The sequence below is a fragment of the Salvelinus sp. IW2-2015 genome, linkage group LG5, assembly GCF_002910315.2.
Source record: "Salvelinus sp. IW2-2015 linkage group LG5, ASM291031v2, whole genome shotgun sequence".
NCBI classification, from domain to species: Eukaryota; Metazoa; Chordata; class Actinopteri; order Salmoniformes; family Salmonidae; genus Salvelinus; species Salvelinus sp. IW2-2015.
In genome coordinates, this window is record NC_036844.1 from 16,755,828 (window position 1) to 16,771,543 (window position 15,716).

Genomic DNA, 15,716 nt, shown 5'->3' on the forward strand with positions numbered 1-15,716 from the left:
ACATTTGCATGCATATACTATCCATGATGATTGATTAACCTTATTGATTCATTGTTGATACACTGGTAAATGTAACAATATTTAACAGTTAGTAATATTGCTTTATCACAATTCCACGTGGTCTATGAGCCAGCTATGAACCTTGGTTTACTACATTTTTTTGTTTTGTTGCAACACTGCCATCTACCTAGATTAGCCTACCTGACTCTTCCTTCCCTAAAGTACTATCCACATGGGTGCGCTGTGTTCACAAGAAAGCGGCGGTCGGGTGCCATATCCTTTTAGGGAAATGACATCATTTTCGCTTCAATTTGCTGTGTCTAATGGAAACGCGGTAGATTGGAACTTGAAAGTCTGAAAATTTGTAGTCGAGGGAGGTAAGACACATTTTAACCAAGTGCATGTTGCAGTTTTTTCTATAATGAGACGAGACTATTTTGAAAAACAAATTGCTTGGTCAGCCCGTACCGTTAGCTGCTGCCTGCCAGTGCCACACTGTTATAGATGGGTTAGCTTAGTTGTACAGAAAGCTAGCTAGCAGACGTTAGTGCTAGCCGGCTGATATTAGCTAACGTTAGTTAGCTAGCCAAGCCATGGTTTCAGCCACGTCTAAATGTATCGTCTAGCTAGCTATCTTGCTTCCAATGTTTAAACATTTTGTATCCATCTCTGTACTCATAGCTAACGTTAGTTATCTAGCTAGKAATGGTGCTACTGCTAGCTAGTTTGCTTGACAGAAAGAAATGTCAACAAAGCCCCTCTCAACCCTTTCTGCTTTGTGTTCTCCCCAGGTGTCAAGTAGATTTTGAATCGTGACCCGTCTCGAATAGAATCTTATATGGCTGCCCCAGCCTTGCAACAGCCCAGTTTTCTTCTGGTTAGTGGTAACTCCTATATTGTATTGCTCATCATGAGCTAGTTACATGTGAAATATATGTTGCCTGCCTGAAGTTCTCATGAGCCAAAGTCAATGTCACAGAACGTCAGTTATCTAACACTGTTACAGCAGTAACTGTTGTCAACTCTTATGATGTTCTCTTCTCGTTACAGGCCAATCTGAAAGTTGACTCGACCACCAAACCTTTTCTCCAGCGGTGCCAGGAGCTGGTGAAGGTCATTGATGACTACCCTGCAAAGGTGCAGTTTGCTTGTATAGACCAGTGTTGTCTGTCTTGCATGAGTTGTTAGAGATTGAATTGTGCGTGCTTAGGTCCAAACTATCTAAAATTTGAAGCAAGTTGTCAAGTCTGGATAAAAAATCGAAWCAAATTGTATTTGTCACATGCGCCGAAAACAACGGGTGTAGACCTTACCGTGAAATGCTTACTTATAAGCCCTTAACCAACAAAGCAGTTCAATAATTAGTTAAGAAATTATTTACTAAATAAACAAAAGTAAAAAGTAATACAATAAAATAACAATAACGAGGCCGTATACAGGGGGTTGACTGACCTTGTCTTCAAGTAATGATGGTCTGTTGTTTCTCTTTGCTTATTTGAGCTGTTCTTGCCATAATATGGACTTGGGTCTTTTACCAAATAAGGCTATCTTCTGTATACCACCCCTATCTTGTCACAACACAACTGATTGGCTCAAACGAATTAAAAAGGAAATAAATTCCACAAATTAACTTTTAAGAAGGCACACCTGTTCATTTAAATGCATTCCAGGTGACTACCTCATGAAGCTGGTTGGGAGAATGCCAAGAGTGAGCATTGTTAGGTTAGATTACTTGTTAGATATTACTGCATGGTTGGAACTAAAAGCACATGCATTTCGCTACACTCGCATTAACATCTGCTAAACATGTGTATGTGACAAATAAAATTTGATTTGAAGCTGTCATCAAGGCAAAGGGTGCCTACTTTGAAGAATCTCAAATATAATATATTTTGATTTGTTTAACACTATTTTTTTTTTGGTTACTATATGATTCCATATGTGTTATTTCATAGTTTTGATGTCTTAACTATTATTCCACAATGACTTGGGTAACTGAAGTCTTTGAAAACATTTTGGGCCTTCCTCTGACACAGCCTAGTACATAGTTCCTGGATGGCAGGAAGCTTGGCCCCAGTGATGAACTGGCCCGTACACACTACCCTATGGAAACTGCTCGGTCTAATAACGAGCAGTTATCATACCAGGCAGTGATGCAACCGGTCAGGATGCTCTCAATGGTGCAGCTTTAGAACTTTTTGAGGATCTGGGGACCCGTGCCAAATATTTTCAGTCTCCTAAGGAGGAATAGGTGTTGTCGGGCCCTCTTCACGACTGTCTTGGTGTGTTTGGACCATGATCCTTTTTTGGTGATGTGGACACCAAGGATCTTGAAACTCTCGACCCGCTCCACTACAGCCGCGTCGATGTAAATGGCAGCGTGTTCGGCCCTCCTTTTTCTGTAGTCCACGATCAGCTTCTTTGTCTGGCTGACGTTGAGGGAGAGGTTGTTGTCCTGGCACCACACTGCCAGGTCTCTGACCTCCTCCCTATAGGCTGTCTCATCGTTGTTGTGATCGGCCTACCAATGTTGTCATTAGCGAACTTAATGGTTGTGTAGGAGTCGTGCTTGGCCACGCAGTCGTGGGTGAACAGGGAGTACAGGAGGGGACTAAGCACACACTCCTGAGGGGCCTCCATGTTGAAGATCAGTGTGGCAGCTATGTTGTTGCCTACCCTGTCATTCTTAGTTGCTTGGAGGTGTATGATTTATATAGAACGCTTACTAGGGTTTTATGTTATCTTTTGAAAGGGTTGGGGCAGACCCATAAGTTGGATTCTCCAGGCTTTCATGCCAATGTGGAATGTGTCTAGGCAGCTGTTACTGTGTGGTATGGTGGGATCAGAGGGGATATCAGGGTAGGGTGACACAGTGCCTGGAAATCAGTGTCTCAGGAACAGCTGCTACACTGCAGATGCCTCACTCTGCGTGTGCGCGTTACAGAGGAAGAGCACCTATCTGGCAATAGGTCAGAAAGAGCATTGAACATCCCTATCCAAACCGGTTCAACTCAACCATGTTATCCAATCTCATTCATCCTCTTGTCTTCCACTGGAAGTTTCCTCTCCATGATCTGATGACATTGTTGTGGAGGGAGACTAAAGCAGGGATAATGGAGGTAAGCTTGTGACTGACAGCATTAATATCGTTCTCTCTTCAGGAGCTGCACCTGATCTTCCCCTGGCTTGTAGAGAGTGTTTTTGGCAGTCTGGATGGGGTCATCGTGGGCTGGAACCTGCAATTCCTGCAGGCACGCAGCAATGAGTACAACATCGTCATGGACTTTCTCGATCCTAGGTAGGCCTCACAAGCTCCTTTGGTGTTAGCTGCTATTTTCAATGCGGGTGTATTTACACTACAGCGTTGCTCCCTATTGTATTCGGTTGCACAAAAACAGTCCGTGGGAAGCCAGAAGTTACGAATATATATGTATATTTCAACTTACAATGCCAGTGGGCAAGACGGTTGGTCATTAAAATGGGGATAATGTGAGACAAAATATCTAAAGAACGTATTATTAAACCGACTTTACAAACACTTAGGGTGTTAATATTACTTTGGTGTGTGTGTCACTTCACTGTGACACACAGTATGTATTACAGTGCATTCGGAAAGTATTCAGACCCCTTGAATATGCACAAAAATCTTATTTTTCTCATATTTTGTTCCATGTTTCATGAGCTGAAATAAAAGATCCCAGAAATGTTTCATACACACAGCTTATTTCTCTAAAATGTTGTGCACAAATTTGTTTACATCCCTGTTAGTGAGCATTTTTCCTTTGCCAAGGTAATCCCTCCACCTAACAGGTGTGGCATATCAAGAAGCTGATTAAACAGCATGATCATTACAGAGGTGCACCTTGTGCTGGGGACAATAAAAGGCCACTCTAAAATGTGCAGTTTTGTCACACAACGCCACAGATGTCTCAAGTTTTGAGGGAGCGTGCAAATTTGCTTGCTGATTGCAGGAATGTCTACCAGAGCCGTTACCAGAGAATTGAATGTTCATTACTCTACCAAGCCGCATCCACCATAAGCCGCTTTTTCCACATTTTGTTACGTTACAGCCTTATTCTAAAATTGATTAAATACTTTTCCCCCTCATCAATCTACACACAATAACACCATAAAGACAAAGCAAAAACAGGTTTAGACATTTTGCAAATGTATTTAAAATAAAAAAATGTAAATATTACATTTACATAAGTATTCAGACCCTTTACTCAGTACTTTGTTGAAGCACCTTTGGAAGCGATTACAGCCTTGAGTGTTCTTGGGTATGACACTACAAGCTTGGCACACCTGTATTTGGTGAGTTTCTGCCATTCTTCTATGCAGATCCTCTCAAGCTCTGTCAGGTTGGATGGAAAGCGTTGCTGCACAGCTATTTTCAGGTCTCTTCAGAGATGTTCGATCGGGTTGAAGTCTGAGCTCTGGCTGGTCCACTCGAGACTTGTCCCGAAGCCACTCCTGTGTTGTCTTGGCTGTGTGCTTAGGGTCGTTGTCCTGTTGGAAGGAGAACCTTCGCCCCAGTCTGAGGTCCTGAGCGCTTTGGAGCAGGTTTTCATCATGGGTCTATCTGTACTTTGCTCCGTTCCTCTTTCCCTCGATCCTGACTAGTCTTCCAGTCCCTGCTGCTGACAAACATCCTCACAGCATGATGTTGCCACCACCCTGCTTCACCTTAGGGATGGTGCCAGGTCAGACATGCTGCTTGGCATTCAGGCCAAAGAGTTCAATCTTGGTTTCATCAGACCAGAGAATCTTGTTTCTCATGGTCTGAGAGGCCTTTAAGTGTCTTTTAGCAAACTCCATGCGGGCTGTCATGTGCCTTTTACTGAGGAGTGGCTTCCGTCTGGCCACTCTACCATACAGGCCTGATTGGTGGAGTGCTGCAGAGATGGTTGTCCTTCTGGAAGGTTCTCCCATCTCCACAGAAGAACTCTGATAAGAGTGACCATCAAGTTTTTGGTGACCTCCCTGACCAAGTCCCTTCTCCCTAGATTGCTCAATTTAGCCTGGCTGCCAGCTCTAGGAAGAGTCTTGGTGGTTCCAAACTTCTTCCATTTAGGAATGGAGACCACTGAGTTCTTGGGGACCTTCAATACTGCAGAATTTTACCCTTTCCCAGATCTGTGCCACGACACAATCCTGTCTTGGAGCTCTATGGAGAATTCCTTCGACCTCACTGCATGTTTTTTGCTCTGACATGCACTGTTATCTAGATAGGTGTGTGTGCCTTTCCAAATCATGTCCAATCAATTAAATTTACCGCTGGTGGACTCCAATCAAGTTGTAGAAGCATCTCAAGGATGATCAATGGAAACAGGATGCACCTGAGCTCAATTTCGAGTCTTATAGCAAAGGGTCTGAATACTTATGTAAATAAGGTATTTTTGTTTTTTTATTTGTAATTTGCAAAAAAAAATCTACACCTGTTTTCACTTCGTCATTATGAGGTATTGTGTGTAGATTTGAAGAGGGGGGGAAATGAATTTGATCCATTTTAGAATAAGGCTGTAACATAACAAAATGTGGAAAAGGTCAAGGGGTCTGAATACTTTCCGAATGCACTGTATGTGGCTGTACAAGACGTGTATGACAATGTACAGCGTCTATTTTGTACCAGTACTGTGTGTCTATGACGATTTTCCCCTCAGGAACATTACATTTAAAAAAAAAAAAAAAATTTTTTTTATTGAACTTTTATTTAACAAGGCAAGTCAGTTAAGAACAAATTCTTATTTACAATGACGGCCTACCGGGGAACAGTGGGTTAACTGCCTTGTTCAGGGGCAGAACGACAGATCTTTACCTTGTCCGCTCGGGGATTCGATCCAGCAACCTTTCGGTTACTGGCCCAACGCTCTAACCGCTAGGCTACCTGCCGCCCCAGCCTAAATGACTTCATAAAAAGCATTTTTCGAAAAATAGTAATGTACTGTATACTGACTTAATTATGATTGTATATGCTTTTCAGTGGGCCAATGATGAAGCTTGTGTACAAGCTTCAAGCAGAGGAGTACAAGTATGAAATACCTGTCAGCTTTCTCCCTGTAAGTCTCATCCCTTTTTAAACATGTTTTTTTTTCTCAATTTGAAACATGGCAAGGTCATCCACAACAGTGATTGGTATAAAGCTTGGATGTTATTTTCCTCTTGCAGGGTCCTGTAAAGGCATCCATACAGGAAGGTGTCCTCCCAGATTGTCCACTTTTTCACAACAAGCTGCAGTTTCCTCTGTCTGGTCTCCAGACACTCAGCCTGGCGCTCAGTATCCTTGATGCTCAAACTCACACTCAGTCCTCGCCTTCTCACAAACATACAATGTGGACAATGACAATGTTTGCTTACATTATATACATTTGTTTTGTAGTCTGGTGGTATGTCCTTAAACCATCTGCAGATCCATTTGAATATTACATGTTCATATTTGCTTCCAGTCTTATCACACCAAAGGTAAACCCTACTCAACTGTCATTACAACAATAAATGTTTTGATAGTTTGGGATAACTTCCATGATAATCAGACTTATTTGACCTAACATGATAGTTTTGATGTGATTTTCTCAGAACTACCCTCTGGGCCAGCATGTGAGCAGCTTGGACAATGCGTACTTTGTGCTTGTGGACACCTACCTCAAGTACTTCCTCCCTACAGAGGGCAGCGTTCCTCCCTCTCCATTCGCCGACAATAGAGGCTCTGTGTCTCCACCTGCTCCCAGGTACTCTACAGTGGGGATAGGTCTTATCAAAATAAATGTTTCTGTCAGTGGTGTAAAAAGTACTCAATGGTCATACTTGAGTAAAAGTAAATATACCTTTTTAATAGAAAATTACTCAAGTAAAAGTCACCCAGGAAAATACTCTTAGACTTTTACTCAAGCAGTATCTGGTTTGAAATGTACTTAAGTACAGTGGTGGAAAAAGTACTCAATAGGCATACCTGAGAAAAAGTAAAAGCTATACAAACCAGATGGCACAGTTTTTTTTATTTACGGACAGACGGGCACACTTCAACACTCAGGCATAATTTACAAACACATTGTGTTTAGTGAGTCCGCCAGATCTGAAGCAGTAGAGATGACAAGTTGTTGTATTGATAGGTGCGTGTATTGGACCATAATTCTGTCCTGCCTTAACATTAGAAGTGAAGCGTACTTTTTGGTGTCAGGGAAAATGTATGCTAGTAAAAAGTACATTAGAATTGTAGTGGAATAAAAGTAAAAGTTGTAAAAAATATATATAAATAGTCAAGTCAAGTGCAGATACCCCAAAAATGACTTAAGTTGTACTTTAAAGTATTTTTTACTTCAGTACTTTACACCACTGGTTTCTGTGAATGTGAAAGGGTTGTGATCAGTAGGGTGAGAAAAGATGCTACCTGAACTTGTCCAATAAGAGCACACACTTTTACCTTTGGCTCTTAGTTTCTCCTTCCTTCCTCATGCTACAACTCAGAGCTCACGGTCATGTCTTTGGCGCCCAGGGCTCCCAGCGTGCCTTTTGCAGGGTATGGCATCCATAGCACCAGCCTCCTCAAGCGCCATATATCCCATCAGCCCTCAGTCACTGCTGACCCTGCAGCCCAGGAGATCTGGAGGTCAGAAGCATTACTACAGGTGAGGCTCCTTCATCCTTTGTCAGTCATGAATGGATTTAGTCTGAATGATGTCAGTCAGGTGTTTAGGGAATCGGGAATAAGACGTGTGTTACCCCCAGGTGTTTGTGGAGATCTGGCTGCATCACTACTCCCTGGAGATGTACCAGAAGCTGCAGTCCCCCCAGGTGAAGGTAAGAGCATGTCACATGGACCCTCCCACCACCAAGCTCCCCCCTCACCCCTGCACTGCAGCAACGCACGGCTGACTGGCTGATGACCCCCCCCCCCTCACTTGAACAACGGCAGGGCTCGTCCCACTCGAGTGCCATGCTAGACCTTCCTCCAAGCCACAGACATGGACCCCACATGGTGATCAGCGTCAAATCAACCTGTCCCCTGGCTGGGACTGGGACACAAAACGGGTCACATTGTCCTCTTTTCAACTAGAGGGGAGTGTTTCTATAAGACTTGCACTCCACACCTGGGCTATAAAAATGTAGTTTATATACACCTCCTTTGCACTGCATAGATGGGTATACTGTATATTAGTTGCTGTTTCTTATGCTTCTTTGAGGGTAACTGGAAAATCAGGCAGAGGGAGGTCTGGCTTTGGTTTGTACTGATCTATAGTCTCCCTATTTGCAGATTAGGAAACATGAATGCTATCAAAATGATCAAAGTTCACTGTTAAACCAATCAAAATAGGGCACAGGCATTTGTAATTTTATTTGAAAGGCAGGCTTATTTTTAGATTTTCTTTCCTTCGTTGCTGAATTATTGGCTTATGGGCAACTGCAGAGCAAATGTGCTGCACCGATTTGGCATGTGTATCTGGTAGTAGTGCTTTAGCTTCCCGCATGACCTGCGTGTGCCGTGTGTGTGTGTGTGTGTGTGGCACCATTAACTGTTTCAGTGCCCTTCTCTGTTGTTTATTTGGCTGTTGGGCTGCTAGGCTGGTTGCCATCTCTACTTCTGTTCATGTATCATTTAGCCACCACCCTTTGTCATGATCCATACACCTGTCAAATCCCCAATGGTGTACAGGCCATACCCTTCCCATCCCTGCTGTAACCTAGTACATTCCCAGTCTGTTAAATTGCATAGTTAAAGTTAAGTATGTGGTCCTCCATAGTGTAAGAGATGCAGTACCCCCTCTTCCCCCCTAAAACCCGACCTGTCATGGCCATTGGACAGAAACAATCATTTTACCTGTGGACTGTTCTTCTACCTAAAATAACAAACCCTGTTATTAACCATGTGTTGTGTCTTCTGTGCCTCATTGATGAGGATATTAACCGTTTAATCTCTCCTGTCTTGGGTGTGGAAAAGGCTACTGCATCACCCTAGCTGTCATAGCATTGTGTTCCTGTGGCCAATATCTTTTTGTTTGTTTTGTTTCTTGTTTTCTCCCATATTTGGTGTTCACTCCTTTTCCTTTGTGGATGCACTATATCCTTTTTTTCTCCTTTCTATTCTCATGTTCACCTCCTTCCCTTCTCCCCCTCTCTCCTCCTTTCCCAACTGTGTTYTTGTCGTTTCCCTCCTCCTCTTCCTCCCCTGGTTGTGACGGGTCGTACAGCTGGCGCTGCTGCACTATCGCCTCAGTATGTCCAGCATGCCGTGCCAACCCCTGACCCCTCCTGGCTCTGGGACCCTCGACACGTACCAAGTACTTTTACCTTTTCATCCACTCCCACCGGGCCTGCTGGAGGTAAACCTAGGCCCTGATGACAGAGTAGCATTAAGGTTAAGGTGGGGAGGTCAAGGGTACTTCTCTCCAACAAAAAACCAACATTTGAATGCCGTTACAGTGCATTCTGTAAAACCAACTGCCTGCTTGACGCAACCAGTCAAAGACCTATCCTTGGATGGACTCCATTTTGACGGCACGGAATTCACATAACGTCAAACATCTCACAGTAGAATCTGGCCCATAGAGAAGTATCCTTGAAAGGAGAATGTGCCTTCAAAGCATGTTTTGAATTTGAAGAGAGTGACGTTTTCATTGTATGTAGCATGTGGATGTCTGTTGTGTTGCACACTATCCTTAGTTAATGTGTGTCATTGTTTCTTTCCCATCTCACATTCTTCCATTGAGCAAACACTACTACAGTATACAAAACATATAAATAACCAAATTGCCCTAAATAAATTAAATAATTAATCATCAAATTGTCTACTTTCCTCATCATTCTAAGAATAATGGATCTGAATATCAATTTGAAGTACTATATGTGCCTGTTTCTGAGCTAGACACAGATTGAATTCTGTTTTCAGCTAGGCTTTTTCAACAGCAGGGTAATTTGAGAAACAGTAACAATGGCTAGGGGAGGAACCAGGATTAGGGGAATGTTCCAAGCCCAATGTGTGATTGGTTATTGTTATCCGAGGAGCTTTGTGTGATTGGCTGCTGCCCCTGTGGATCTCTGTATGACTGGCTGCTGTTTCAGGAGACTTTCACCCCGACAGAGGAGCACGTTCTGGTGGTGCGTCTCCTGGTGAAGCACCTCCATGCCTTTTCCTGCAGCCTGAAGCCTGAGCAGGTCTGCTCCTCGCCCTCAGCCCACTCCCACGCCAGCCCCCTGGAAGAGTTCAAGAGGTGAGCTGAGCAGTGAGCACCCCAATAGTCCGACATCAGGGTCCACGGTCTCTCCAGGAAATCACAATCGATCTYGTTTTGTCTGTAATTCACTGTGGCCCTGTCTCTGTAGGGTGGTGGTGCAGCGTTTTGTCCAGCAGAAGCTCTATGTGTTCCTCCAGCACTGCTTTGGTCACTGGCCTTTAGATGCCTCCTTCAGAGCGGTAGGTGTTCCAACTCCATCCTCAACCTTCTCAGCTTGGCTGGTGTCAATCACGACTCTCTCATTGGGTCCAGTTTTTTTTCTTTTTTTGTGCTCTCATCTCTATACCCCCACTGTCTCTGTGTTTAGGTGTTGGAGACGTGGCTTAGCTACATCCAGCCGTGGAGGTACACAGGAGAGAATACCAATCCTCAGACAGACCAGAACAAAGGTGTACCTGAGAAATGGTGAGTTATCTGTTGGATTACAGTATCGGTCAGGCTAAATAAATGTGTGCTAGCAGTGCTTCCTTGAAATGTTTTACTCAGAGGCACGGTTTAGTATTGGTATATTTGTCTTACTGATTCCAAAAATGTTCTGATCCATCTTCCTGACCAGGGGCTTGTTTGTTCAGGAGAACCTGCTCATGTACACAAAGCTCTTTCAGGGCTTTCTAAACAGGGTGGTACGCATAGACCTGGTCAACGTCAAAAATGCACTAATGGTCTTCAGGGTGGCCAAAGTCTTTGCTCAGCCAAACCTATCAGAGATGATTCAGAAAGGTAAGAACAGAAACAATCACCTAATCTTATGATACTTGTGTGATGCAGATGCACTAATAGTAATGTCCAACTACAGTAGACTGTGCTATCGCTAACCTGTCCTACCCTAAACCACCTATCTGTCCCCTCCCTGTCCCTCCCCAGGAGAGCAGCTGTTTCTGGAGCCGGAGCACGTCCTCCACCATCGGCAGCACCGGGTCTTCCTCACGCCAAGCCACGGTGGCAGCTTCCTGTCTGCCCGGCAGTCCGTGGTGACAGACAGGGTGTTCAGGGTGAAGAGCCACGTGTACGGCCTGGAGGGCCAGGACTGCCAGTACAAACAGATGTTCGGCACAGAGCTGAGGGGCGCGGTGAGTGGAGGGAACCATACTTGGGGGTAGTTTCATTGCAATTCCAGATTTGCAAGTTTGTTATTCCAATTCCCAATTCTGTAATTGAACCCAACTTTGTGAGAAAAGTGCTAATGAGGCTAATGCTGAGCTAGCTAGTGTTAACCACCTGCTACAAGCACATTCTGTGTGGACTTTATTGAATTTGCTAGGCTGACTGTTCACACATTTTATCAATCATCAGTTAACTGTAGTCTCAGTTGAGTAAAAGGAACTAGCTACGCTCTGCAAGATTAGATTGCTCTGAACTGTACTGTGTTGCCGACTTTCTGGAGAAGACTATGTTCTCCTTGCTTCTCACAACCGCCCAGGCCTGCCCTTCGTATTAGATTTACATTTGTCATTTAGCTCAGGGTCCAAACTCGGTCCTGCCTCCCCCTGGGTGAACATTTTGGTTTTTGCCCGACCACTACACAGCTGAATCAAATATCCAACTCATCACCAAGCTTTGATGATTTGAATCAGCTGTGTGGTGCTAGGGCAAAAAACTAAACGTGCACCCAGAGGGGGCCCCAAGACCGAGTTTGGGAAACCCTGATTTAGATGCTTTTATCCAAAGCGACTTAGAGTAGTGAGTGCATACATTTTCATACTGGTCCCCCGTAGGAGTTGAACCCGCAACCCTGGCATTGCAAGCGCCATGCTCTAACAACTGAGCCACACAGCACCACTAGAACCAATCAACAACTACTCCTTTAGTCTGATGTTTTGAGGCTGCATATAAGCATGGTCACTGTTGTCATCCTTCTTTGATGTAGGTCCTGAAGCTCATTCAGATCATTGCCCAGGCGAGGCAGACAGCCAAGAGGATATCAGATCACTCAGCTGAAGTGGCGGCCAATAACTCCTTCATGTCTTGGTTTGGAATGGGCTCCCCCGACCTCAACTACACCTTCAATGGAGGAGAGGTGGATGACACTGGGGAATGTGTCAAGAAGACCCACGAGTTCCTGGAGAGGTCACTGGACTACCTCTGTCAGATATTTCGGGTAGGTTTACACAGATGTTTTCCTTAAGATTTTAGCATGTGCTAAACTGCTGCAATTGATAATAATCAAACTTAATTCAACTAATGTTGGGTGAAAATGTGTCATGCTATTGTGTGTCGTCTCCAGCTGAATGCAGGGCAGCTTTCTCAGCTGATGGCTACCCTGGGCTCTGGTCAGGACGATGGGAACTCCAGGCAGCTACCAGACTGTGTTCAGGGTGAGAATGGACTCATCCTCACAGACCTGGGCCGAATGCAGGTCAGACTACTTATTCAACTCACGCAAAACTACAACCCCAACCATGTCATAAAGGGATTATTGTTAAATATGTGTGATGTTTTTGCAGATCATCAATGGACTACGTAGATTTGAGATTGAGTACCAAGGAGACCCAGAGCTTCAGCCCATCAGGAGCTATGAGAATGCTGTCCTGGTCAGACTGTTTTTCAAGATCTCGTCCCTGGTGAATGAGAGGGTATGTGATATGTAGCCTAACAGAATCTGAGTTATCATAGTTTTAGTCCAAGCATTCTGTAATCAGAACCGTTCTCCCCTCCACAGTTCGGAGGTCACATGGAAGCTCTGTGCTCGCGGCCGGACTTCCTGGGCCGTTTGGGACGACACTACCTGGCCAGCCCCGAGGTCATAGCGGACGGCAGGCAGAGGAGCCCAGAGACACGGCGAACAGCGGAGAGGAACCGACGGCCGCGGCTAAGTCTGCGCACACTGGCGAGCTACAGAACCCTGCTGATGCTTCTATTTCTCTACCTGTTTGGGGTGCTGTTCTCATTTGGCCCCATATCCAGCACACTGCTCATCCTTACAGGCGGCTTTCTCTATGGACTCTTCATAACACTGTTTGGAGATAAACTCAAGTCCCAGTAGCAGGGGAATGAAAAGGCTTTTTTTTGCCACTTGCCTTTGTGCTTGGCCATCTGTTATGATATATTCAGTCCCTTTTTATTCTTGTAAATAAATACAAGTGCATTGCTTTTCAGATGAAGTTTGCTAAATCTTTTTTTTTTAAGCAGTTTTACTGATTGACAGATATGAACGATAGTTGTATGATTTAATATTCTAACAAGATATTGAACATTGAAAGGATGGTGGTGATTATCCTCAAACTACAAGATTGACAGGTGTAATAAATAGTTACATGACTCTTGCACTAGTATTTTGAATTGATGATAATCATTTAACTGAAGATGGTATTCTTTGCCTTTATCATTTTTGTATGAATGTGTCAGCTTGCAAAGACGACAGAAATGTAGTTATACAATGTTGCATTCGAATGGCAGATTTTATTTACCGCCACCGATTGAGAGTCTGGTTGTCATGGCAACGTATGCAGGCGTGCTTGTCCACTAAAGACAGGTGAAAGGAAAAATAAATCGTAAGTGCACATGGGTAATCTGTGTATTGACCTTTCGTATCTCGTTCAATTGTTTCTAAACTTTGCACACTGTGGCGGTGAACAATCCATGCGCTCGGGAACGTTTGTGGTAAGGGTTCTGCACGATTATTGACGTGGGACTTGCTAGCTAGCCAAGTTAAACGGTCGTCAAGTTACAACAGTCAGTCATAAACCCCGCCTATTTCTACAATGTATCTTCTTAAAATGTGATTTTTAAACCTAAGCTTAACCACACCGCTAACCGTATGCCTAACCTTATAAGACAATGTCCTAAACTTAACCACACCGCTAACCGTATGCCTAACCTTAAAATAAGACAATGTCTGGCAACAGTCTTCTACCTGTCCGAAATCTACCCCACTGGTCCCGCGTTATATGCTTTGACAAGCCTTGCTTTCCACAACCACTTCCTGTCCCGGTCTATGAACTTCAACCGCTGTCCAAGTCAAGTCTCATCTCACCATGTATACCCGCATTGTTGCCAACTTAACGACTTAGTCGCTATATTTAGTGAGTATTCAGACCCTTCTAGCGACAATAAAATAAAAAGCGACTAGCGACAAATCTAGCGACTTTTTCTGGTGTTATTGGAGACTTTGAGACTGACGTGAAAGCACGTATCGTTCTTACTCTTCTCAACGAGCAGCGGGTGCTGCGGTGGGGGACCCACCCCCGTCCCAAAGCACTCACAGGCGGCCCGGTCGTCGCACAGCAGTCCCTCCCAGCTGCAGTCAGAGCACTCCTCTGCGTCCAGACTGCAAATGAATCGCGCATGCTGGAAGCCGCCGCTGGTTGATCCCGCCCCGGCTTAAATTTTTTTAAATTACCTGAATTAGGGCCAGACTAGTTACCATAATTTTCTCACATTGCCATTGACAGTTTTTTCTATTTTTTTCTCTTTTTGGTCCATTTAGATTGTATGTAAAAAATGTTATGGTTAAAAATGTTCATGTTTTACTGTGACTTGTCGGCTCCTAAGTGGACCATAAGGTTAAAAACAAAACCAAATTAAGGAAACTAAAATAAATTTAAAAACGAAGTAACTCCGCCAGAGTGTTAATTTTGGGTCACTTTTGCCGGTCCCAAGCCCGGATAAAGGAGGGTTGGAATTGTGACATTAAAAAAAAACAAGAATCGACAGAAGAAAGTTAATTTGTAGTTCTAAACATATTTAGGGTGTTTTTTACTCACTTTCTGTCTCCCACGACATCATTCCCATATCCTATTGCGTCGACGTCATTTAGCGACTTCTAGCTACTTTTAGGACAGCCAATGGGAAGACCTCAGAGTAACGAGTCATTTTTTGTTTACATTTTAACTATAAACAACGTGAGCAGGTCTCCATTTCCAACTATAGCGAAGCTGCCATTGTGACACAGTACAACAAAAATGGTATTACAACGTTCAGAAGGCGAGTTGGTGCCATCGTGTTCAATAGAACTAATAGGAGCTGGCAGGGTGAAAAATGCCCTAAAATAAGGCCTGTTTTTTCGTGATTACTTCAAAACTACGGCCGGCAGCTGGGATATGGTAATATTATGAAACTGGGTTCCACCGCGGATGCAATGAACTACTTTTTATTGGAAAAAAGTATTGTTAAAAATGTCATATGTCCACAGAGGATCAGGCTGAGAACAATGCATTGAGGGACTAGCAGTACAGCAGGCCCAGCCCACACTAACCCAAGCCTCTTTCACTAACAAAAGTAGACTCCTACTATGGCCATTGAAGGACTTCCAGGAAATTACTACTGACTGAATGTTAACTTATAAAGTTCAATTTATATTTCTCCCTATTAAACTTAATTTGGTGTGCCGTTGTTGGTCAAGTTAGTTGTATTTTGTCTTATGGGAATTGGATGTACAGGTAACTGCCAAAATAAACACCATCAGTGTCTTAAAGTAGGGTGTTGGGCCACAACAGCTTCAACGCGCCTTGGCATAGATTCTACAAGTGTCTGGAACTCTATTGGAGG

At 43.9% G+C, this 15,716-nt stretch overlaps 1 protein-coding gene across 6 annotated transcripts; it reads left to right on the top strand.

The window, feature by feature from the left end:
* The first annotated feature begins 271 nt into the window (after positions 1-271).
* smpd4 (sphingomyelin phosphodiesterase 4) lies at positions 272-13,738 on the top strand. Of its 6 annotated transcripts, none has more exons than XM_023987591.1 (20): positions 272-377; positions 792-877; positions 1,051-1,137; positions 3,162-3,298; positions 5,984-6,059; positions 6,169-6,277; positions 6,410-6,462; positions 6,577-6,728; positions 7,493-7,625; positions 7,726-7,797; positions 9,186-9,317; positions 10,057-10,205; positions 10,318-10,408; positions 10,537-10,634; positions 10,786-10,949; positions 11,094-11,299; positions 12,097-12,327; positions 12,454-12,585; positions 12,674-12,802; positions 12,889-13,738. In XM_023987591.1, the coding sequence occupies exons 2-20, from the start codon at positions 839-841 to the stop codon at positions 13,210-13,212; spliced, it is 2,514 nt and encodes an 837-aa protein (XP_023843359.1). In that variant the 5' UTR covers positions 272-377; positions 792-838; the 3' UTR covers positions 13,213-13,738. The 6 variants fall into 6 exon arrangements, with proteins under 6 accessions (XP_023843359.1, XP_023843362.1, XP_023843360.1 ...); XM_023987594.1 differs by having other exon boundaries at positions 9,186-9,275; XM_023987592.1 differs by having other exon boundaries at positions 7,726-7,791.
* Positions 13,739-15,716: the final 1,978 nt, after the last annotated feature.